Genomic DNA, 25,990 nt, shown 5'->3' with positions numbered 1-25,990 from the left:
GCTTCTTCATTTCCGTGGCAGAAGTCATTCTTTCAGACTACGGTGTGAACACGGAGCTTATAGACGTGGGCTCTACCTACGGGAGGCATAGCTCCCAATCACCTGTGCTCAGGTTCAGAACCAATCAGAACACAGGCAAGGGAGCAAAGCACGGGATCCGCTTGCTCCACTGGATAAAACCCCAAGGTTTGTTTTGTTAATAGGCTACTCCAAAGGAAATTCATTTCACTTGAAGTTAACCTTTAATATGTTTTTCCAAGAAAAGAAAAAAAACATGGGTACTGAAGCACGGATGGAAACCACGCAATTATTTTACCCGATGACTTAAAACTGTAGGACGCCGTTTTATCACGAGCAGCTGTACTCCTCACGGCACCAATCAATTAAACAGAAAATGCTGAGATAATCAGGTTTACACCAACATGCCTGGAAGATATACAAGACTCCCGTAAACTCTGTGGCCTCTGCTGCTTTTTTTTTTTTAATCTAAAACTTTGACAACCCAACAGGCATGTGTGTGCATGTTAAAAACAATTCCACCCCAGATGTTATGTTTAGTCAAGTGTTGTAAAAGAGGCATTCTGCATCTTTTATTAGAACCAGAGACGCAGAAGGGTCTAAGCAAAATGAATGTTTTAAATAATTCCATGTTAGCATTGCAAAGAATTTCCCCCCTCGGTGGGTGTTGCTAAGTGATGACAGCAGTGTTTCCAGTTGTGATAGTAGCTGTTCCTGGGAGTTGTCGGAATATTTGATCATTAAAACCTCCCTTCTGAACCAAGCTAACCCACGATTAAAAGATTCCCACCTTCACACCACTTTAAAACTTCACTGCAGTTAGGTTCCTCAAAGCACTTGATTACAATTTTTAAATAAATTATACAGGGGGATCCTTTCTTGACTTTTTTTCGAAGAATAAAAGTCAGATTAAGAAAGTAAAGAAGGATTCCATCATATTTTTAAAAAATTTATCCTGGTTTATTTTCCTATTAAATTCATCTATGGCTTCAAAGTTTAAGTGGCACTTGGATTTGGGATGTTTTCATGATTTAACAAGTTGCCACCTTGTTATAAAGAGAGAAGGTAAATGTGTCGTTTCATATGTGGGGTGGCTTATAAACATTTTAAAGAAATCAATAATTTATGTCACCCCATTTATATTCTCCACTATTAGACTTTAAAAGTGGCTTTGGAATCAGCATGTTTTAAACTAACTGAACATGCAAATAATGTTTCTACCTAACCATGAACCAGTTGCTATATATCTAGGTAACTCAGTAATGGCAGAACACTTAAACAAAGGCTTCCTTGCCTCTCTTACCCTCTTAATCCAAAACTAAGTAATACTCCTTTTCTGCCCTTGTATTTGCACTTGTGCAGTTTAATGACTAGATATTAAAACTCATGCTTTATAAGCAAAACCTTCCATTTACATACACTTAAAAGGTACATAAAAAGTGCAGACTGCATTTCTTCTCTGCCATGCTTTCTCTCAATAATGTCACCTGTGATGACTCAAAACATATCCTTAATACATTCAGAGTTCTCTACTTTTGAGTCAGCAAATGTTAGTTCTCCAACATAAACTCAAGAGAGAACAGTCAGCCGCAAAATGGACTCTAAATTCAAAATGGCAAAGGCTACTGAGACAACTCCATTAGAGACCCACTGAAACGGGAGTAAAATTCAGGTCACTTCTGAGCAAAGCTCATCCCAGATATCGTGTGGTCGTTAAAAAGGTATTTCATTTTAATTTGGATGCTGGGAGTCAGACGTCCTGTTTCGAAGTGCTATTGCAAAATGCTAACCCAGGAGCTCGTGACCCCACCTCGGGTACCACAGGGCCCACTCTCCTTCTCAGGTGGGACCCCTTGGAAGTCTACTGCTGACTGACCCCCATTTGGGGGTGGTCTGCCTCTGGCTCCTCCTCTTCCACGTCCGCACTGTACTCTTCAAATGCGTCGTCATCTGCATCCGGAAGCCCCAGTAACTACAGGGGAGAGAAGAGAAGCAGCTGTGAGTGCCAAATGGCCCACAGGCAGGAAGACAACCAAAGGCATCTGATCCAAATTCAACAAAGGGGGCAAGAATATACTGTGGAGAAAAGACGATCTATTCAATAAGTGGTGCTAGGAAAACGAGACAGCTCCATGTAAAAGAACGAGAGTAGAACACTTCTTCACACCATATACAAAAATAAACTCAAAATGGATGAAAGACCTAAATTCAAGACCAGAAACCATAAAACTCCTAGGACAGAACACTGACAGGACGCTCTTTGACATAAATCGTAGCAATATTTTTTTGGATATGTCTCCTAAGGCAAAAGAAAGAAAAGCAAAAATAAACAAATGGGACCTAATGGAACTTAAAAGCTTTTTCACAGAAAAGGAAATCACGGACAAAATGAAAAGACAACCTACTGAACAGGAGAAATACTTGCAAATGATATGACTGATAAGGGGTTAATATCCAAAATATATAAACAACTCATACAACTCAATATCAAAAAAACAACCCAATCAAAAAACAGGCAGAAGACCTGAATAGACATCTTTCCAAAGAAGAAATACAGATGGCCAACAGGCACATGAAAAGATGCTCAACATCACTAATATGAGAAAAATGCAAATCAAAACCACAATGAGATATCACCTCAAACTTCAGAATAGCTATTACCAAAAAGTCTATGAATAGTAAATGTTGGAGAGGGTGTGGAGAAAAGGGAGCCCTCCTACACTGTTGGTGGGAATGTAAATTGGTGTAGCCACTATGGAAAACAGTGTGGAGGTTCCTCAAAAAATTAAAAACAGAACTTCCACATGACCCAGCAATTCTGCTCCTGGGTATATATCTGAAGAAAACAAGAACACTAATTCAAAAAGATACATGTACCCCCAATGTTCATAGCAGCATTATTTACAATAGCCAAGATATGGAAATAAACTAAGTTTCCATCAACAGACGACTAGATAAAGAAGATGTGAGTTACACACACCACACACACACACACACACACACACACACTGGATTATTACTCAGCCATAAAAAAGAATGAAATTCTGCCATTTGCAACAACATGGCTGGACCTAGAGAGTATTATGCTTAGTGAAATAAGTCAGACAAATACTCTGTTATTACTTATATGTGGAATCTAAAAAATAAAACAAATGAATGCATATAACAAAACAGAAAAAGACTCACAGATATATAGAACAAACTCATGGTGACCACTGGGGAGAGGGAAGGAGGGAGGGGCAAAATAGGGGTAGGGGACTCAAAGATACAAACTACTATGTGTAAAATAAATAAGCAACAAGAATATATTGTATAGCACAGGGTAATATAGCCACTGTTTTGTAATAACTTTAAATGGAGTATAATCTATAAAAATACTGAATCACTATGTTATATACTTGAAATTAATATAATATTGTAAATCAACTATACTTCAATAAAAAAATTTCAATAGCACTTAACAGGAATTAGCACAGTAGCTATGGATTTCTCATGGGAGTCAGCTACCTCTATAATTATTTTCATAAGCTTATTAGATGGAAGTGTCAATCGTACAATGGATTGGTGCCCGAAGGACTAGGTTTTACTGGAGAGCCTGGAGATTCTCTACTTTTAAGTATCATCCATGTATACACAAAGATATAATATCTATGCACACACACACATATCTGGGCTGTCAGCAGTAGTACGATGAACCGTGCTGACTATCCCATCAAGATGTTAAAAATCTATTCTCCTCTATGCCTTCTTCTCTAAAAATGCATGCTGCTATTATTCATAACACACATATAAAAATATAGAGACTACTGAAATGTTCAACAAAATGGTTAAATAAATTATGGTGCATCCATAAAATGGAATCTTATATATCCACTTAAAATACTATCTTTGAATTTAATGATATAAAAATGTGCTCATGTGTGTAAAAAGAACATGATGAAAATTGCATTTTCGTTATGATACAAAATTTTTTAAAAAGTATACACAAATGCATAGAAAAAAAGACTTCAATGAAATAAATATATCCAAATTTTAAGAGTACTTTTTTAGGTAATGTGATTATGGGTAAATTTTTTTCCTTTTTATCTTTTTGTATTTTCCAAATGCTCTATAATTATCATCAGGGAAATTCACAATAAATACACAGTAAACGTTTTCTTAAAACACTGGCTGGTCCTGGGTTAGAAACCGTGAGTGCCCTTTGCTGGGCCTGATCAATATGGACGAACGCTCTGGTGCTGGCAGGAAGCCACGGCTGCAGGCATCTTGGCCTTGTCTGCCATCATGGGGATGCCGACCCACAGCTCTTTGATGAACCTTTCTCACATAGTAGCCCCTTGGTTGACCATTTTCAGGCAACTTCACTGAATGGCCCTATGATCCAAACACTAACTGCATTAGGACAAAGTGAGATGGACCATTCCATTTACTCTGCATTGCTTCCCAGGGCCCTGCCACCCACCCTCCTTTCCGTTCCCTCCCAAAGGCTTACAGGAGGAAAGGGTAAGCAGAGTCCTGATCAAAATAACACCTTTACTCTGAAGTTCTCAGACCACAACTCTTGCAGGTCTCAGAGAGCCCTCTGAACACGCTCAGGACAAAATCATCTGCCAGGCATTATGGGTCATATGATGCACGTGGCCTGCCAAGGCACTACGGCCAACTGCAGGCACGTGCCTTCCCCTTAAGAGCTCAGGGCTACAGCTGTCTCAGAGACACTGCTGACTGGGGGGAGGGGAGGGAGGGGTGTATCTCAGCTTGTTCGCACAGTCTGCACCAATCACATAGTCTGCACCAATCTCGTGTGTGCTGGGGAGAAGGGAAAAGCCCCTTTCCCCTACTACTATCTCCCTTCCATATCTTAGTGGGTGGAATAAAAGGTAAAGTTTGCCTCTAAAGAGGGAAAAAAATGGCTGGTTATAATTAACACAGATGACTAATATTTCGGTGTTCAAGTTTATTTCAAGAGCTGCTAGATGACACAGCAAGGTGAAAGTATCAAAAGAGTGGTAACATTTAAACTGTTGATAAAATATAAATATTTTTGCCACTACCAAGAACTCCAGAATCACCTAAATGCCAAAAGAAGATGCATTAATTCAATAATAAATATAACTCCTCACTGTACTGAAGGGATGCTCCTTAAAAGAGGAATGGTCAATGGGTTCCTTCTCAGTTAACAAATCTGACTGGATGCCTGGAGCCTTGGGTTCAGGAGGATTCTGAGGCTCAGTGGGAAAGATCCTGGTCAGTTAGCAATGGCTGTCATGGGTACAGGGGGCGCAGTTGAGGCATGCATCCACATATTTGCCATCTTGTCCTAAAGTGACATGCCACTGATTATTCTTTTTCATAATATGTTTAGGTAATTCACATGGACTCAAACTGTAGGTACCCCTTAACACCCACCCTCTCCTCAGCTTAGGGTGGCTTGGTAGAAGAGGTTCCAGCAAGCCAAGCATGAAACCCTTCCCCTCTCTCCTCTTCCTAGCTCTGTACCTTACCTTGATGTGAATCCAAAGCACATAGTTCTGGGTCTGTAGCATCAGCCACATGGGAGGCCCTCCCCTTTGGCAGGAAATCTTCAGATGCTAATTTGAGAGCTGCTCTCCCCCTGTCCTCAAAGGAGGGAGAGAGAAGAGAAGCAGCTCTCAATGGCTGTCAGGACGTTTAAGGCACCTTAGCGGAGAATCTGAAGATTTGCTGAGAGGCTGTGTGGAAAAGGCACTGGACCTCGCACCTGGAAGCCAGGGCTCTAGTTGGGGACCACTGCCTTTGCTGAGCCTCAGTGTCCTTCTCTGTAAAGTGGGAACCATGACACCTGCTCTACTCCAGAGAAACTATGGAGATTCGATGTGAAAGAGAATGTGGCCATGGTCTGCAAACTGTAGAGTCTTATGGGAATTATCTAATTACATTATATTATCTTGCTTCTCATGTTAAAGCACAGCCAGTTCAATTATTCAAGGGGAGTTACTGCTGCATCAGTAGACTGTCTCCAGACCCTGCTTCTTCCTCTCTCTTCTGCTGGGCTTGCTTCTGGAATGCCTCATTGTTAATTAGTACTGTAGGAAGTAGGAAGAGAACTGAGAAACTCAATTCTATCAGCCTCTGCATTAGATTCTCAGGCTTACATTCCATTGAACCAACCAATTTTGTCACACTTTGGATTCAATAATAATAGTTTATATTGGTTAAGTTACTATCTGCTAGGCACTGTATAAGCAGCTTTTCTGTATATTAATTCCTTTGGTCCTCATAATAACCCTATGGGGTAGGTACTATTATTATCTCCCTTTCACAAAGAAGATCTGAAGATGTTGAGTAAATTTGCTCAGAGTTGCCCAGTAAGCATCAGAGCAGGATTCAAACCCAGGCCAGCAGGTTGTAGACATTACACGCCTAACCACCAGGCTACCTGGGAGATATCCTTCCAGCTGTCCCTGCTGCTCCTATAGCTGGAGCCTTCAATGTTTTCTACTCGGTAATACACTTAAAAAAATTCAATATGTAATGTTAATATCAACATTTATGAGTATGTACAATTTGGAAGCATGAGGAGGAAAACAGAAAAAGCACAAGAGCTAGAATTTGCCTGGGATTCCAAAGGGCATCATACAGATATGTAATAATCTAGCATTCCCACCTCTGTCTCCATTCTCATTTACGGTAGGTAAGTCTAACTTCTGGGTTACCAGAGGCAGGGGTGAGGGGAGGGAAAATTGGCTGAAGGCAGTCAGAAAAGTACTAACTTCCAGTTATAACTTAAATAAGTACTAGAGATATAATTTACATCATGATAAATATAATTAACATTGCTGTATGCTGTATAAGAAAGTTGTTAAGAGGGGCTTCCCTGGTGGCACAGTGCTTAAGAATCTGCCTGCCAATGCAGGGGCCATAGGTTCGGGCCCTGGTCCAGGAAGATCCCACATGCCACAACTAAGCCTGTGCGCCACAACTACTGAGCCTGTGAGCCACAACTACTGAGCCCATGTGCCACAACTACTGAAGCCCATGTGCCTAGAGCCCATGCTGTGCAACAAGAGAAGCCATCACAATAAGAAGCCCGCGCACTGCAACGAAGAGTAGCCCCTGCTCACCGCAACTAGAGAAAGCCTGCACATAGCAACAAAGACCCAACGCAGCCAAAAAAAAAAAAAAAAAAAGAGTTGTTAAGAGAGTAAATCCCAGGAGTTCTCATCACAAGGAAAAAAAAAGGTGTTTTTTTCCTATTTCTTTAATTTTTTATCTATATAAGACCATGGATATTCACTAAACTTACTGTGATCATCATTTCATGATGTATGTTAGTCAAATCATTATGCTGTACGCCATAGACTTATACAGTGCTGTATGTCAATTATATCGCAATAAAACTGGAGGGGGATAAAAAGAATAGATTGAATAGCCAGATTGGAAAGAAAAAATTTAATTTCTGGATCCAAATTTTTAACAGTCAAGAATTCATATCAGAAACAGGAGTATAAACAGACTGGGAAGAATCCTGAGTCCTTGCTTTTACTGCACCCACACACTCTCATAAGGTAAAGGAGACAGGCCAAGAAATCCTGTCAAGTATATTTAAATTGCTCCTGATAGAGTCATTCATTCTTACTTCAGTAAATTTTTTTTTCAGTTGACAGGAAAAAATCTTTATGATCACTCTGGACAACAGTGTTGGCATTCCCAGGGTCTTGCTTCTTCAGAACAGTCTCTGATCACATAAGAACTACTGGGGCCCACCCATCCTAACAGGGTTGTACCTGGTGGGTAGAGATGCTAACCCTTGAGGATTAAAGCTCTTCAGACCCAAGAGAGTATCAGTTTTCTGTAGGACTAACTCCAGGTCTTTTTGAAAGCGTTAGAGGCTCTATTCAGTTGGCACTTAGCATCTGCTGTCTCTCACTCAACCACTTGGGCTAGAGTGTCTTTTTTTAAGAATCTTTTTAAAAATTTATTTATTTATTTATTTATTTTTGGCTGTGTTGGGTCTTTGTTTCTGTACGAGGGCTTTCTCTAGTTGCGGCGAGCAGGGGCCACTCTTCATCGCGGTGCACGGGCCTCTCACTATTGCGGCCTCTCTTGTTGCAGAGCACAGGCTCCAGACGCGCAGGCTCAGTAGTTGTGGCTCACGGGCCCAGCCACTCTGCGGCATGTGGGATCCTCCCAGACCAGGTCTCGAACCCGTGTCCCCTGCATTAGCAGGTGGATTCTCAACCACTGCGCCACCAGGGAAGCCCTAGAGTGTCTTTATAAAAGAAGGGGAGATAGTATCTAGGCCCTAGAGAGCACAGGCAACCAGCTAGGCCTTCGGGGCTTCCAGTAAGTGCCCTGTGGCTTGAGAGGTTCCTGCAAGCTCCTTCCAGATGATTCTTTGAAGCAGCATTTCTCACACTTTGCTGTGTATATGACTCACCCAGGATCCACCTAAAATGTAGATTCTGAGTCAGTGGGTCTCAGGTGGGATCTGAGATTCTGCTTTCCTAACAAGCTCCCCGGTGACGGGGATACTGCTGGTCCAGAAACCACACTCTGAGTACTGAGACTCTAAAGCATTCAGGGAATTTGTCATGATTTATCTTAATGATCCATGATGCTGGTGGTACCAAGAAACCTCTGATGGGATCCTGGTCAGTCTGTCTTTTCGATAAGAGATAAAAAAAGGGGGGGGGGTAGGTGGCAAGACTGATGTTAAGACCCAAATGGGCAAGAGTAATAGGTACCCTCTTATTTTAGGGGCCATCGCACGTTCTACAAAAGACAAGGGTTTGAATGTTCACCATATGAGCAAAAAACAAATGCCACGATAAACTTAAATTGTCAACATTCAATGTGTGTGTGTGTGGTTTTGTTCTGCTTTTTTTTTGGATGTAGTGGGTTGTTTTTTTTTTGTTTTCTTATCAATATTTTTTAACTGAAGTATAGTTTATTTACAATGTTGTGTTAATTCAATGAGTTTTTATTAAAACCCACACTTGTGCATAATCTTTCCTACCAGACCTTCTGACCAACTGGGGCAGCTTCCCACAAGTGGATTCTCTCTCTTCTTCCAGACTCTTGACCAGACTAGAAGGGTAGAAGCAAGAATTGAACTTTTTCTGGGTCACAAAGGGTTTTCCTGTGGGGTATAATCCCTGGCTCTCCAGCCACTAGTGGCAAAAAAACCCAACAACAACCGATCTTGCTCATGCCAGTAAGACAGAATTAAGGGAATTTTTCTGGTGGAAGGATTCTGTTTCTCAAGAGAAAAAAATGTGGAGTCACACAGCAACCCCAGGCATGGGGACCAGGGTCAATCAGAGTGAGAAAACCTGGGGAAGCACAGGCTCTCACTCCAGGTAGGGCCATCAAAGCAACAATGAGAACCTGCTGTATAGCACAGGGAACTCTACTTCACTTTGCTGTACAGTGGAAAATAACACAACATTGTAAAACAACTGTACCCGAAGTAAAAAAAAAAAAAAAAAAAAAACATCCACCAAAACAGCACAGAAAATCATCACAGCAACAGGTACCTCATGACCCTAATGTCCACAGTGCTAGTAAGAGGAGGAGTAATACTCCAGGAGAATAGAGTAAAGCTTTGAGAGAACTGAAAGGCAAAGATTAGCTTTGGTTTTGCAGCTAACTTGGAAATGGTAAGTCCTCTCTTCTTTTGTGAACTGTTTTCTAGTCGGGGGGTGGAGGGGAGGAAGGACTGTTAATCATCACTAAATAAAAGATACAAAAACATGGAGGGAAAAAATGAATGGCATGGCCAGCATTATTTAGACCCATAACCACTATTTCATTATCTAACTCAATCATGTGATGACTGGCAACTGTCAATCCAGGGCCATTTAAACAAAAAAAATGTAGGACTCCAACGATTCTCCAATTCGCATTGATCAAGGCTAGTGACAGGTGTCTCCGAAGCCATTACTGGTGCCAGGACATGGATAAACCCTCCTGCTCACAGATGGCAGTGACAGTGCTGTCATTTGCACACATGTACCATTTGGATATGACCTTCCAGCAGGAAGGAAAAAAAAAACTAGGTAGAAGCTAGGAGGCCCCTGGAGTGGAGCAGAATATAGGTCAGTCCAGGAAGGAAGCTGCCCCACTGCATCCATGGAGCCACATATCCACCCAATAAGCATTTCCTAACAGCAGTTATGAGCTGGAAATTGAAACAAACCTCAGTGGGGTGGCTGGGCTTTGATAGCCCTCTGTGTTCTGATTTTGAAGCTCCCCATGCATCCACAAGACAGAGAAACATGTATGACCCCCCTTTTAAAGACGGGGGCACTAAGGCTGAACAACACGGGCTGGGAGCCGGCCAGGCCAGGGCTAAGCCGCCTTGCCCCACCCAGGGACATCTCTAAGGTTCTCTGAGCTAAGGGGCCAAGATGGGCCTTCCTGGTCTTTCTTCTTGGCCGGCCCTCCTCCTGCTCCAACACTGTCCAGATCTCTCCCTTTCAAGTCCCCCCTCCTTGTGAAGCCACTGCCAGCACTTTGTTCCTTGATGAGCCCACTCACATCTGATATTCCCAGTCCTTCTGACACATAGTAGATAAGGCAGTTTTTTTTAAAAAAAAAACACAACATAGTTCCTGATTATAAATGTTTTCTGTGACATCATGGAAAATTTAGAAAATCCAGAAGAGAAAATAAATATCACCCATAACCCTGTCACCAGAGGTTCTTTGGTCATATGTCCCTCTGGGGGACAGGAGCATCCATTCATCCCCCTTGTAGCACTAGCCTCAAACCCACTGAGTTGTACGGATCAGGTACTGAACAGATGATTATTATTTTGCCAAAACCAGTGTCGATAAACTTTTGGCAATAATACCCCAACACTGCCCCCTTAAAATCTCTTATCTTAGCCAGATGCTTCTGTTAAGCATGTGTTGAAATCACTTAGCAAATTGTTTTCTTCCTCCATCAAAAACCTAAGGGTCCTATGAAAGCTTTCACTACTGAGCTCACTTCTCAACAGTATTTTGCCAAGTGTCCCCATCCCGTCCGCATCAAGGCCAGCATTTACTCAGTGCTTATCCTCTGTGCCGTGCACTGCACTAAGTCCCCAACAAGAATCGTGTCATATAATCTTCATAGCAATCCTAAGGTAACTATCATCATTTCTTTCCTACTTTTACAAATGAAAAAACTGAGAAACAGCAAGGTCAAGTAACTTGCCTGAGGTCACACAGCCAGCAAGTGACAGAACTGGGATTTGAATCCAGGCAGCCTGCCCCCAGAGCTTGGGTTCCTCATCACTGTGGTAACCTGATTCTGCATAACTAGGTAAAGGGACCACAACCAACACCCTGCGGTCGGTGCACACTCACTGACATCCTCTCAGGAAACACTTCCCCAGAGAACCAGCAGATCGGAGTAAGCAGAGCAGGGAATGGAACTCCTTTGCACTGTATCTAGCAGAGTGTGTAGACCAAAATAAATGCTCGGTTTTGTAACCTGAGTTTCTCTGTACGTTTTTGTGGCTCTGTCTCCTACCAGAAGGCCAGCTCCTCGAGAGCAAGGACTAGGCACCCTGCCCTGCCTCTTACTCTCCAAAGCGGTGCTTTGGCAAATAGCAGATGATCATACATTTTGTTGATCATGGGATGAAGAGATAGAGAAAAAAAGAGGAGGAGTAACATGGTGAATAAGAAAAAGAATAATTTTTTTTTCTTGTCAAATCGAACAACAGATTTCTTTGGTAGGGCATGGACTTTGTGATATTGTTTCAGTGGGGGGAAGGCAAACAGAAAGGGGGGTGGGGAGAAGGCAAACAGAAAGGGGAGGAAAAGCACACAGTCTACAAAATTGGAATGTCCAAAGGTAGAGAGTGCTACTGTGGCACGCTAAGCCTCGCGGGCAGGGTCGCTGAGGATGGCCAGAAGATGACTCCATTCTTTGGCCATGCAGGCAGGCATGTGTGGGCTTCAGCAAAGTTAATTGACCCTGCTTGACTGATGCCCCAAAAGGCAGCAGAAGGCTGTCAACAGAAAGGTCCTTATCTTTCTGGAGAGACTACACAGGGTAGGGGCTGGCAATGGGCTGGCCAAGGTAAAACAAGAATTCAAAGCCATGAATGAGGCTGTTCTAAGATGAAGGTAAAAATATTCCTTCTGTGGTTTCCCCAACTGTAAACAAAAAGGAGCTACAGAGATTGATCAGATTATCAAAACTTTTCAGGGAATGAGGTGCTCAAGCTTACCTGCGGGATAACCTTGTAGCATTTGGGTATGTGTTACTTCAACAAATACTTTCAGCTACAACAGCAGTAAGACCCTTTCCTGGGTCTTATTTCTAAATCCAAAGCTCCTTTATATAAAACAGATAAATACCACTGGGAAGAAATACACTCTTCAGTGGAGAAGTGGAGAGGGAGAGGGTAAAATCTTCCCCACCGATCTCCAGCAGTCCTTCACCCGGGTCTGTAACACTCCCTCTCATCCCATCTGGGGCACATCCTGACTGAGAGAAACCCAAAGCTTGTGTGCATTTCACCCTCACTAGTCCTGAGAAGGCCTCCAGCCTCTCCCGCAGGCAAAAAGACCCAGCCAGAGTGCCCAGCACGCAAAAGCTTCCCCACCAAAGGGGGCGCCGTGCCAGGTGAAGGCCCCACTTTGGGAGCATCATCCCTGCCCACTGTGGCGGAAGGCTCTGCTTTAGAAATGAACTCTGGAAGCCCAACAGCGTTAAATGAAATCTGTGTGTCTCCATGACACAAAGCAGCTTGATCTGAAAGAAAGTATTCAACCAAGTCAATCGCTTTTAGCTATGCATCTGGATTTTTTGGACTGCAGTTTTTTCCACTTACATGAAGCGGCCTGGTTGCTGAAATACAGCCGTAGACTTGGTAAAGCAAGACGGCAAAAGAAGTCCTGGTGGGAGCTCACCTTCTGCAGTTAAGCCCATTCTGCAGGTAGTCTGTTGCTTGCCACCACAGATGACAGCCACATACAGAGAATCGGGTGGCAGGCTAATGAGTGGAACCTCCCTGAGGAAACCAGCTGCACAGTGAGTATCATTTGCTAATTAGATAGTTTGGGGGGGGGTTAAGATTTGAGGGAACCAATTAAAAAAAATTTTTTTTGCTTGCCTTGATATCTCTAGCTGGATGCCTAACAGGTATTTCAAACATTGACATGTCTATAGCCGAGCTCTGGATAGTCTCGCCCCTAAACTTTCCTCCTGTAGCCTCATCCATCTCAGTCAAGGAACACGATTCCCTTCACTGAGTAGATGAGGACCTCTGGAGTCATCCATGTCTTCTTTTTCCCACACCACACTTCCAACCCATCAGCAAGTCCGGTTGGGTCTACTTTCAAGGCATCTCCAGAATCCGGCCCCTTTCTTCCACCTTCACTGTGACCATCTTGGTCCAAGACCGATGGCCTCGCCTGGATGAAAGCAACAGCCTCCTCACTGGGCTCCCTGCTCCCACCCACCCCTCACAGCCTGTTCTCTACTCAGCAGATCCCTCTGTGCTTAAACCCCTCCAGCGGCTCCCCAGCACACGGGAGTAAAAGCCCAAGTCCTTCTGTGGCCTGCAAGCCCCTGAGGTTCCTCGGATTCATCTCTCGATGTTCCTCCCCTCCCCCACCAACTCAGGCCGTACCAGCCCCTCCTTGTTCTCTGAACACTAGTTTTCTCTCCCTCTGTGGTCGTATTTGCTGTTCTCTCTACTTGGAAAGCTCTTCCTGTAGCTCTCCTCATGGCTCACATCTCACTTCAAGTTTTACTCACATGACCTTCTCAGTGAAGCCTTCCCTGCTCCCCTAATCAAAATCGTCAGTGCCTCTGACACTTCTCACCCCCTTTCCCTGACTCATGTTTTTTTCTCCTCAGCACTTGTCACTAACACATTATGTGTTATACTCATTTATCTTATGTTGTACTTATTTATCTTATCTCTCTGCCACTAGAATACAAGCTCTGTGAGGTCTAAGATTTTCATCTGTCTGGTTCAACTGCTAGGAACAGAGGAGTAAAGAGTGCCAAGTGCCTACTGGGTACTCAGTAAATACATCTTGAATGAGTGGAAGTGGGATAGACCAGTATCTTTAAGTCAAAAATCTATTTTGAATAAGCCAAACAGGCTTAGAAAATAAACAAACAACAACAACAAAAAGAAATGGTTGGACAAATGATACAAATCAGATAAAGTGACAAAAGCCACTTGAAATTCCACTTTTTATAATGATGCATTAAGTGATAGTGACCGGGACAAACTCCTGCAAAGAGAACTAAAAAATCTGGATTCAATATGAAAAATGCCTTCTTAAATATATTGAGAATCAGCACCCAGAGAGGTAAACCTATCATAAAAAGCTGCTTTTGTCCTAAGGACATCTGCTGACCTGGAAGAAACTTCTACTGCATTCTTGGCCTACTCTAAGAGCGAGGGAGACCAAAGTCAAACCCAGGGCCTTTCAAAGGAGCAAACTGTTATAAACCATTGTCACTTCAGGCTAGGACCCCTATGCTATGGTCTAAGTATTTGTGTTCCCCCCTCCAAATTCAGATGTTGAAATCCTGACCTTCGAGGTGATGGTATTAGAAGGTGGGCCCTATGAGAGGTGATTAGTTCATGAAGGTAGAGCCCTCATAAATGAGCTAGTGCCCTTATAAAAGAGGCCCTGGGGCTCTCTCTGTCTCCTTCCACCATGTGAAGTTCAAGTGAAAAGATGGCCATCTGTCTAGGAAGTGGGCCCTCACTAGATACCAGATCTGCTGGCACTCTAATCTCAGACTTCCAGCCTCTGGAACAATGAGAAATAAATTTTTGTTTATTAGCCACCTAGTCTATGGTATTTTGTTATATCAGCCTGAACAGACTGAGGCGGCTCTCAGAACAAGGATGAACCAGAATCAACCAGGCCTGCAACCTGACTGTCCATCACCTGGAGAGTTCTAAGAACTCTCTGGAGTTTTATTTGCTCTGGCAGAAGCAAATAAAAATCCTCTCTGGAGGAAAGTACCATCATCTTAGGACTCAATATACCCCACATATAAATTTTCAAATACAAATATACAAATTTTCAAGCACGCAGAGATAATCCAACATGCAAAGAAACAAGATACCAGGACGGGGAACCAGTGGTAACAAAAGCTGACAAAACAGACTCCCAAACCTTGAAATACTGGAATATCTGACAGTCTCTTATGCAGCCAAGCCTACCATGTTCAGAGAAACAAAAGACAAGTTTGAAAATGCCAGGAAAGAAGTAGATACTATTTTAAAAGATTTGAAAAAAGAAAAAAAAAAGAAAGAAATCCTACAGCAAATAACACTGAGCATGTAGAGTATTTATGGTGGGCAGGGAATTGAACTTGGGGCAAGAGTCATGTAATCTGACTTTCTCTTCCAATAAAAATAAAGAGAGAAGTAGTCTTCAAATTAGGGGTGAGTATTCATTTTACATGTTTTTCAGCTATAATGAAACAAACTGTCAGCTAACCATAGACATACAGATTCCTAAATCCTAAGGGGGTTGGGGGAAAGCAAGCTCTCTATAAGAGACTTCATAAAAAGAGAAAAGAACAGAACAACTATCCAATTTCCTCCTTCTCCATATCCATCAACATGGAGGTACATCCTTTATATAGCCTTCTGGCAATTTCCTATCATAAGAGAACCTCCATAGCACTTCTAAGCATTTTGGTTTTAAGTCTACTGGATGAGAACCAGAATACTCAGTTGTCTCATAAAGGCTCTGTTTGCTTCCCACCCAATCAGAGATTCTTAACTCAAGTGATGCTAGAAATAACTATCATCCCTGCAACAAACAGCTGTGTCGCATCCCGTTTCCCCCTCCCTCTCCGCCCTCAGCCTCCCTCCACTAGCTGCTATCTTTAAGCCACAGGGCAGACAAGAGATAAACAATTAGTCACCCCAGGTTTTGCCCACTTTCCCCACAATCCATGTTATTCAAAGCACAATCACTGGAGACAACAAGATGGCTTTAGAAGCCAAGCAGGCACCTACAGGTCTGAAAGACTTGAAGACTTTTTCCAAGACTTCATGGAGCGTCTTCTTGCCGCAGGAGGAGATATAATCCTGTGCTAGCTGCAAAAAAGGCAGGCAGTCCTCGCTCTCACTCCACACGTGCTACATGCCCGCCGGCAAGGGAAAGGAGAAAACAAAGACACACAGTCATTATACTCAGTTTGAAATACACAAAGCCAAGAAGATTTTTTTTTCTTTAATTACGTGAATTTGAAGAAGGCCTCCATTCCAGAGTAAAATCCTTATAGTCATTCTTGATTTGTTTGCATTGAAGGACATCAGAAAATGCATACCCTGCAGAGAACCCCCATGCTTCTGGTCCATAATCTCACCTGCTCAATTTTCCATCAGATCTGCTCATACGTAGTAAAAGCGGCATTGGGATCAATATTCCCCCACTCATGATTTCCACCGCCCCCCTTCTGGTGCCAGCTATGGGTGGTTTTAAAACAGGAGGAAGGAGAAACCAAGAGCCTGTGTAATCCTTACCTTTGCCTTCAGCAATGGCTGAAGGATTAATTAGGCATAGTTTGTAACTGCTTACTTGGAGATATTCTTTACCCAGATTAGTCTGTGATGATAAATTTACTTCAAGATGAAATGAATTCAGGAGAACACACAGAAAAGTCATCACTAAGTCACCAGGAAACAAAGGCTTTCTGAAAGCTCACCTTCCCTTAAAATGCTTTAAGAGGGCATCATACCCAAGCAACACTTTGCAATGTTAACACGTGCCAAGAGGAGCCTGATTTAGGTTTTATTTTTTCTTAGGGCTAGACAAGTGGGGTATTTTTTCCCCAAATGAGGATATCCATTTTAGCACGTCTTTAAGACTAGGCTAGTTTCTCCCATAAATGTTCAAGGATCTGGAATAAGTCCAAGAAACAGGCTTGAGAGATGTAGATGCAGAAGGCCCCTGCATATCTGAGCAATGGAGGGGGCACTGAGCTACCAGGATGACATCGGGGTATCAGTCAGGTACCAAGAATCACTGTTTAGAGGGGCCTGAGCAATGACAGCTCAACGTTGGTGAAAAAAGTGTAGAGGAGAGGAAGATATTTGGCAGAAGAGAGCAAGGAGTAGGGACTAGGCAGCAAGAGACAAGATCAATTTGGAGAAATGGTCCACGTCAAGCACTTGCCCCCTCCTATTAATACAAATGATTAGAGCATCACCCCAGAAAGTCACATGCCCAACACTCAATAAACATATTTCACTTCCTTCTTTCTCACTGCAGGATCTCCAGGAACTAGAAAGAACTTAAAACACTGCTCAGATCCAAGAGAGAATAACAAGGTGCTAATATGCCATCTTTACCACCCAATTATCTGTGTTTCATAGATGTGAAGGTCCATTTCCGACACGTGCTGCTCTAATTCCAGCAGACTTCTAGAGTAGCTATCGCCTTGACCTAATAAAGATAGATTCTCCAACCTTAGAGAATAGCTCAAACACGATTCCCTATTAATTAGAGGCCCTTAAAGTTGTTGAGCCTCTGAAATGCCATTTATATAATAGTCTCTTGCATTGTACAAAAGCATAATAGTACAAAGTGCTTTTATATCCGTTACTGCACTTCATTCTTAATTAGTGGGGATTCTGCAAGACCAATAATAAAGTCCCACTTTATATAAGTTCAGCTCAGCACCCATTTTCAAACTCAAGTTTTAAAAAGTTCAAGCATATTTCAAATTCTTATCCAAGTTAGAGATGGGGTTAACACCTAGCACCACACGACAGAAAATTTTAAGCCTGCCTTCCCTAGACTTGTTGTGAAGATTAGAAAAAAAGTAAAAAGTTTATTTAGTGCCTGGCACAGTGCCTGGCTGGCAAATAGTAGATATTCAATAAATGGTGGATATAAGTCGCCTATTTCTCCTTTTGCATCTGCAGGAGGATTGGGGGTAGGGGTTTCCACCTGCCACAAGGCTAAATCAGACACCCTATGTGACTTCACTGAGAACACTATCCAAGGCAACTTGGGATATAGTTCATTCAGAAGCAGGTGTATCTATGAAAACCTTGCATGGCTATTTTTAACTACATTTTTTTTAAAAGTACTTCAAATTACAAAGTAAACTAAGGAAAGTATATCACTCAAACAATAACAGGATCACAGAGTATCCACCACTGCTTGGTAATCAGTTTATTCAGTTTGAGTGTTTCTAGGGCATCTATAGCCTCATGAGGAGATTGTTCATGTCACAATTTTCATTACTCCACTTTTGGAGTTGTTGATTTATGAATATATTGGAGAAGAAAGACTTAACACCTGCTAAAGGGCCTTATGTCCAGTGTGCTTACATCTCCTTCCCGTGGCTGTCTAACTCATCCTGAATTCCCAGTAGTGTTGGTTTTGCGGTTTAAAAAAGAGTTTTAACTGAAGCCCTGCCCAAATGATAACGTGAGGGAGCAGGGGATTTGGAATAAGACAGGCCCAGGTGTGCACGGCCGCTTAAAAGACATCACTTACTAAACGTTAATTGCTTCATGTCCATTGTATCTCATAATAAAAGGTATTCAGTTTTATTCATGGAAACTGTCTCCTTCTAAAATTAATCAAGGCAGTCAGCATACAAGATAAGATGAACTAAAAATTAAGTCTGCAGTTGAGAACATAAAGACAAAGGGGAAACAACAGAAGAAGAATAATGTGAAACCAAGTGAGGTTAGGACAAACAGTGCCGGGTAAACATGCCTGGCACTTGCCACAGATGGGACACAGATTTGCCTCCACTGCTTTCCAGAGGCCTATGCTATGCAAAGAAAGACATGCCATCAGTGCCCCGAGGCAGTGCCCACATATAAAACAGACCAGCTCTTCAGAACTAACAGGAAAGGGACTAGGGGCAGGAGGGTTACCTCTTAGGAAAATAGAGAGGCCCATTCCAAAACCAAGGGAAGGCAGAGAGAGCATGCGGTGGCTGGGCTGAAGCTACTGAAAGCAGGATCTGGGGTCTAGTCTTGTACAAAGACAAATGGACACTTGAAGACCCAGAGTCCTGCACCACAGGGCGTGGCTAAAAGGCCTTCACCTTGGAAAATATCAAGCATATGTAACCAAACACCCACTTTGGCCACGAAAGAACTATAGCAGGGGGTCAGAGAACCTGTGCCTTTGAACAGTGTAATTCCCTGGCAAATATAAATCTGAGGACAGAATATACTGAATTTCCAATAGGGTAGTTAGAGCCAAGGCAGATCGCAGACCTGGACTATTATAATAGGGGAAATGCTGAGAAAAGGCTTTGCAAAGGAGGGGAAAGCAGTGGTTCTTAAGCTTTAGCTTGCATCACAATCACCTGGAGGCTTATTAAAACACAATTGTTGGGTCTCACCCCAGAGTTTCTGATGGGGGATGGGGCTGAGAATTTGCATTTCCAACAAGTTCCCAGGTAATGCTTCTGCTGCTGGTTCTGGGACTGCAATCTGAGAACAAGAACCAGAGTGGAACTTTGACTAACTACACATTTGAGGGTGGGCGTTACATTAAAAAAAATCTAAATGCCATTACTGACTAAAACCACCTCCAATTTTCAGGATGGCATGGGTTGCAGTGAAGTGGCCCCCCTTGTACCTACCTTGAGCAGCCTATAGATTCCCTCTCATTTAGAGTTGAAAATCCCCAGTGAGAACTCTGATTTCAGCACACACCATCAGCGGCCGTTCTTTCTGTTATTAAGTTGGGTCAGAGTTTATTATTACAGCTCGCCCAGCTTAAGACATTATAACAATGTCATCTGCAAACAGGAAAATGGGCGCCTTTCTGTTTTCTGTAGTATAGATGAGAACATCCAGCTTACCCAAAAATGGAATTAGATCATCAAGGTAATTCAATCCCACAAACAACTTATTGATCACAGTCTGTGTGCTCCTACTGTTCTACCACTTGTGGGGATGGCGCTTGACTTCCTGGTGCTTAGGCAGAGTTGGGGGTGGCAGGGGAGCTAAGAACACGCCCGTTGTCCTCCCAGGACTCAGTTATCTGTGTCAAAGGGCCATTGCCAAGGGCCTCACTCTCACTGCATGGGTTTTCTGCTGTCAGCAGTACTGGGGAGTGCATTTTAAGTTGGTGCAGCTTAACACAAAACTGACTGCTCTCCACAGAAGAGATGGTATAAGAGGGTAAGAGCTACAAGCCATCTCATGCCAGCCAACATATTTCTGCCCAGGGAAGAGCATGGCTGGCCACACCTACCACCTGCTCTTGGTGTCAAACACTGATCTGTTTTACCAAGGAGGAAACTGAGGCTTAGAGAGGTTAAGCAACTTGTCTGTGGTCACACAGGAAGCAATAGGCAAAGCCAAGATGTCAAGAGAGGTGTCATGCCTTCAACCTGAGCCTCAGCTCTTTCCTTTGTAAGTCGCAGAAAATAATAATAGCCACAGGGTGGATATAAACATTCCATGAGATAATCTGTAGATAACCCTGCCTCTCATTTGGCAGGGGCCCAATGAGTGCTTATTCCCTCCTATTTGAACTTATATTAGCAGAATTTTACTCTCCTCAGGATTATCACCCATGAATGATGAAGGGCATATCTTTTTCCCTGAAATAATCTCTGTATGAATAATCCATGGCCACTGTGGAAGGCATTACAGTCTACCACTATTGCTCATTTAATCTGCAAATAATAATGTGATATAGGTATGATTATCCCCATTTGACAGAAGAGGAAACTGAGAATAGAGTTTAAATTTAACAAAAAAGTGCCTTCTTTCCACTATACCACCATGTAAACATGATGCAATCTCATTCAAACAAGTTGTATTTTCTTTCTCCAAAATGAAAAGGTTGTTATTTAGTCATACAGTTAAGAATAGAGACGTGTCTAGGATGAAAATGGAGAAAGACATAGGCATAGGCACACATATAAAATTAAATCACACAGTCCCTCTATAAATAAAACATTTTTCTTCAATACTACGACAACTGCTACCTTTGTTTTTGCATTGAGGAGGGATCAAACTCTACAAAACTGTGGACCCAAACATGTCGTGGACAGTAAGAGAGCACCCCCCTCCTTGTCGGCAGTGCCCAGGCACCAGGGAGGGGCCGGGCAGTGCACTTTGAGAGCTCCTTTCTCCTGGCCTAGGCGAAAAGGGAAACAGCTGGTGCTGCCATGCCCAGGAGCACGTGCCCCTCTGTCTGGCTGGCATGTTAGTGGCTGCCAACACCCCATTCCTCAAGCCGGACCGAGCTCTCAGGACCTTTTGAGCTGGCAGAAGAGGGAGCACACTGCCTGTGTGAGCTGTCGGCCACTTCCCCATGACACCTGAAGAGCCAGGCAGAGTAGCCGCGTCCCTGAACTCCCAGCACACACAAGGCACTGGCAGCATTTTATCCCAGGACCTGAACTCCTTGGCCGTCCATGGAGAGAGACCTGAATCAGGGCAGCAGTTTGGAAACGGACTGCAGGGACAGGATGGCTTGTGAAGCAAGAAGGGGAAGGAGTGCACAAGGGACCCAGGAGCTGCCAAAGAGAGGGCAGACAAAAAGAAGTCCTTGTTCCTAGGCCTCTGGAGCCCCCAGCCTGATGCTGCGTGGGGTACAGTCTGCATGGCAGAAGGCACAGCCCTCTGGGCTTTGGCTCAAGTCCTGGCTCTCTTACTTCTTAGTGGCATAGTCCTGGATGAGTCCCTTAAACTCATTAGCCTCGGTTTCCTCACCTATAAAATGGGGGTAAAATAATACCCACCTTAGAGAATATTTGTGAGGCTCAATATGAAGTAGCCCTTGAACCCACAGTCTGAATTGGGTCCCCTGTTGTCACTTCTGTTACATAATCACTACAAGGCTACCGTTCAAGCTGCTCTACCATCTATTAGCTGGGGGAAAGTTAGTAAACCTTGCTGGGCTTCACTTTTCTCATCTGTAAAGTGGAGATAATTACAGAGTAGCTTGTGAGATTACTAAGATTAAATGAGTTCATATATGCAAAGTCTGACACACAGTAAATTGCACTTAAGTGGTAGTTGTCTTTGAAGCTGTCACTCTTGAAATTTAACATCTATCTTCTACACTAGACTGTTAGTCATTCATTCTTACAAACATGGATTGAACGCCTATCACATGTTTGACACTGTTCCAAGCGCTGCAATACAGTGATAAGACAAGCTCTCGTGAAGCTTATAGACTAGTGGGGCAGGCAGAAAATAAACAGTGGACTATCAAGTGCTGATGAGTGCTATGATAAGAATAAAAGGGTGAGGGAGGGAGTATGTGGTCAGGAAGGTTTCTCCCAGGCCACAATGGCAAAAAGGAGCTGGCCATGTAAAGATGTGGGGGAAGAGTATTTTAGGCAGAGGGAACAGCAAACGTAAAGGCCCTGAGGCAGGAATGAGCTTGGCTTGTCTGAAGACCAGAAAGGCCAGTGTGGCAGGAACACAGTAAGCAAGGGGGAAGAATGGTACAGGATGAGGTCATAGAGGTGGCAGGAGACAAATCATGTGGGGACTTGAAGCCAAGAAAGCTTAGGTTTTATTGCAATAATGGGAAGTCAGTTTAGGAGAGGTAGGGAGTGGTGAGAACATGACTTGGATTATATTTTAAATAGATCCAGAGGGGCTGCTGTGCAGAGACCCTGCCAGAACCACTAATATCATCACCCCCACTTCAGGCACTTTTCCCAAACAAGTCTGCTAGGGAGGTATTAATATCATCCCTATTTTACAGATGTGGAAATCATGGCAGAGAGGGGTTAAATAACTTCCCCCAAGGCTCAAAGTTAGATGTGGGGAGCTGGGGTGCAAACTCGAGTAGGCTGACCCCAGAGCCTGTGCCCCTAACCATTATACCACACTGCCTCTTAGATGAATAGAATGGCCCCATTCTAGGTAGCCCTGGCCAAGTGCAGAGTGAGCCCTCAATAAATGTCTGTTGAATGAATGAATGAATGAATGATATAAAGACACTGTAAATTGAGAATTGTTATGTAAATATTCTTATTGTTAACAAATCCTTCAGATTACATTCTCTTCATCTCGAATTTCTTCTAATGTTTAGCAGATTTTCCTGGGAAAAGGAAAAGAACAGAGGTAGGACATTTACTTCATGTCTGAGTTCCCTTAGCTAGAGGCAAACAGCACTTGACAAATCTGGCCTGGGACAGATTAGAGGAGACGTTTTGGGCGAAGAAAACTCCAGTGGTTGGCATCTTGTCCATTATGGCCTCTAGAAACTGAAAAAGTTCCAGTCTACCCAATGAATTACTCCCCCCACCCACCATTATCTTTCTTCCCTATCTATTTCATTTAATTGTCAGTGAATGAATACTTTCAAAAGAAATACTTTCAAGCACTTTATTCATACAGGTGGGAAAACATTTAAAATATAATATGGGTGGCCTTGAAAAGGGCCTGATATACTTAATGTTTCTGAATGATGGTTTGATAAACATATTCAAGGCAAGAGAATAGCCTTGCTTTTCTCTACCCACTTATTCTCTTTGGATATGTCTCCTGCAGTGCCAGCAGGAAGGCTGTGTGGAACTCTCCCCCATAAAATCCAGAACCATGAGTGATTCTTGTCCCACCTCGAGCAATAAAGAGGGGGGAAAGGTCACTGACAGTCCAAGGAAGTCCAGGGCTAGAAGGGACTCTTAATCAAACCCTAACACTGCAATTACTTGGACCCTGATGCCCTTTCCACTATATCCCTGGAGCATACTTATACTTTTACAATGGAGTAAATCCCTTTTTAATGACCTCCCACTGACAACACTAATTTACTTATTTTAACTACAGTTAACAGTGTTCTTACATACATTTATAGTTTACTTGCTCTTTCACAAGTACCTATGATGGAGGCATTCTGATTAACCTCATTTTACAGGTGAGAAATTGGTTCTTAAAAAAGAGACAAGTTCTAAACTCTGGGGAACCCCAGATCTCTGACCCAAATTTGTGGGGCCCTTGCTGTGCAGTGGAGACTATTAGGTGCTTTATCTATTTGATCACCTGGGGGTTGGTATTACACCCATTTTTTGGATGTGTACACTGAGCATCTGAAAACATTAAAATGCATTTGACCAGAGTCACCCAGCCAGAACTCAAATCTGGCTGTCCCCCAATGCCATCTCTCTTCTAGAGTGTCGCAGGGCTGGGGCCAGGTGGGTTGTTCACCTTTGCGGGGTGGGGTGGAGGTGGTGGGAGGGGCATGCTTTATCGACAAGTCATACAGAAGCCTTCATCTCCCTGGGGCCAAGAGAGACAATCTTGCTGTCTCTGTAACTCCTTCTCGAACTTCCCGTGGGTGGTAGGGGCGCGCGACAGCCTGGACCTCGGCCCAGCTTTGTCTCACCCCACCTGAGGAGCCAGCGCCAGGCCTCGTCGAGGCGCTGCCCCACCTCCGTCCGCAGGGGCGGCAGCAGCGCCAGCTCCAGGCTCAGGCCGGCGACTCAGGCCGGTAACCTGAGCCCATAGCCGCCTCCATCTTACATTTGGGGACCATTATTTTTTCCTCGTCCTTACAAACACTTCATGAAGCGCCATCCTCGCCCAGTCTCTGCACCTCCCAGCCCAGCTCCCCGGCCCTCTACATCCCCTTCCTAAACTACCAGCGCCAAGATCCCAGGTGGGCGCAGGATGCAAAGTCGAGGTTTTGGACACCGCAGTTGTCCAAACCGCAGTTCCAGGTCCCGGTACCTCCGAGACTGGGGCAGGGCGGGGAGTGGGGTGGGGAGGGGGAATTCCCCCTCATCTGGAAAAACCGAAGGGCTTTGGCAGGGCCGAGGCCGCCGCCTCAGCTAGACAGAACCTCTCGGGCTCCACACACCTCGTTGGAAGCTCACAGAGAAGCAATGGAAGCACGAGAGGAAAGGGGGATAGGCGTGCCTGTGTGTGTTTGTGTGTGTATGCGCACGCGCGAGTGCGTTTTTAAGATCCGAGGTGTAATTCCGCAAAGAAGGTGCAGGAGATGGGGCATCGCTAGTGTGGACGGAGGCTTTGTGTCCAAACACCGCTGAGAATAACATGGGGGAGGGGGACGGGAGCGGGTTCTCCCCGGCGGGGACAACTCGAGGAGTTGTGTCTGCGCATTTAGAGGGTAACGGGGTTCCTCACCTGGGCGGGACGCCTGGGTGTAGGAAGCTCCCGACTCCGGATCCTGTGGGAGGGGAGGGTCCGTGCGCCCCGGTCCGCGCGCCCTGGCCCGCACTAGTGCGAGGCTGAGACACCCCCGGAGATGCTCCAAGCCGAGCACAGCGCTCCAGCCGTGGGGTCGCGTCCCGGAACCAGCCCTCTCTAGCCCGGCTCCCCGGATCCTAAGGACGCCCCTGCCTGCCGCCTACCGGACGCACCCGGAGCGCTGACCCCAACGGGCCGGGCCCGAGGGCTCCCCCGGCAGAGCGCGGAGCAGCTGGGTGCGCCGCGGTCAGCCGGTTACGCCCCCCCACCTCCCGCCCCACCGCCTCGCGGCGAGGGAGCTCGGGCGCAGGGAAGCGGCTGCGAGTCCACACTCCCGCGCGCTGCGGCGGTCCCTCCCCCAGGCACTCACAAAATTGTCCCCGCAGCCGTTGTCCGGACACAGCACGTAGAAGGAGACGCCGGGGTCGGCGTAGAAATCCATCCTGCGCTCGGTCTCCTCGGTGGCGATGAGCTCGAAGGGCGTGTTGGAACACCATTTCTCCGCAACGTCAGCCAGCTGCTGGAAATCCATCCTGGCCCGCCGCGCCCGCTGCTCCCTCAGCCTCCTCACGCGCCGCCCGCCTCCCGCTCCCTTCGCCGCCCGCCCTCCTCTCCTCGGGCGCCCTCCTCCCGGGCGGGCAGCGCGCGGCTCTGTGGGCTCTCGGGCAGGCGGCGGGGCCGGGCGACGCGGGTTCCCTCCTGTCCCGGGGCTCCTCCCGGCGGGGACTGTTTACATGCTGTGTGTAACGGGGTGGGCGGCGACCAGGGACAGCGCGGCGCCGCGCCCGGCTCCTCCCCGCTCCGCCTCTCCGCCCGCCCCCTATCGGGCCGCCACCGAGG

The 25,990-nt window shown here is 44.7% G+C and overlaps 1 protein-coding gene across 4 annotated transcripts; it reads right to left on the bottom strand.

Annotated features, from left to right (window-relative positions):
- Positions 1 to 223: 223 nt before the first annotated feature.
- Positions 224 to 25,990, bottom strand: MTURN (maturin, neural progenitor differentiation regulator homolog). Of its 4 annotated transcripts, none has more exons than XM_082633156.1 (4): positions 25,521 to 25,990; positions 16,004 to 16,126; positions 1,895 to 1,990; positions 224 to 1,505 (listed from the first exon to the last, which is right to left on the bottom strand). In XM_082633156.1, the coding sequence occupies exons 1-4, from the start codon at positions 25,680 to 25,682 to the stop codon at positions 1,440 to 1,442; spliced, it is 447 nt and encodes a 148-aa protein (XP_082489282.1). In that variant the 5' UTR covers positions 25,683 to 25,990; the 3' UTR covers positions 224 to 1,439. The 4 variants fall into 4 exon arrangements, 3 of the variants coding, with proteins under 3 accessions (XP_082489282.1, XP_082489280.1, XP_082489281.1); XM_082633154.1 differs by having other exon boundaries at positions 224 to 426; XR_014295068.1 differs by having other exon boundaries at positions 354 to 426; positions 1,829 to 1,990.

Source organism: Mesoplodon mirus (assembly GCF_964341445.2).
Source record: "Mesoplodon mirus genome assembly, chromosome: 9".
Lineage (NCBI taxonomy): Eukaryota > Metazoa > Chordata > Mammalia > Artiodactyla > Ziphiidae > Mesoplodon > Mesoplodon mirus.
The sequence above is the reverse complement of the archived record's forward strand: the minus strand, read 5'-3'. Positions and strand labels throughout refer to the sequence as shown.

What these genes read in the sequence shown, in the direction of transcription:
- MTURN (XM_082633154.1), bottom strand. Translation starts at nt 25,682, where the DNA reads ATGGATTTCCAGCAGCTGGCTGACGTTGCGGAGAAATGGTGTTCCAAC. An exon ending in ACGGCTGCGGGGACAATTTT is followed by an intron (nt 16,127 to 25,520) that starts GTGAGTGCCTGG and finishes GCGGGCATGTAG; the next exon opens with CACGTGTGGAGTGAGAGCGA. An exon ending in CAGACCACCCCCAAATGGGG is followed by an intron (nt 427 to 1,894) that starts GTCAGTCAGCAG and finishes TATATCTTCCAG; the next exon opens with GCATGTTGGTGTAAACCTGA.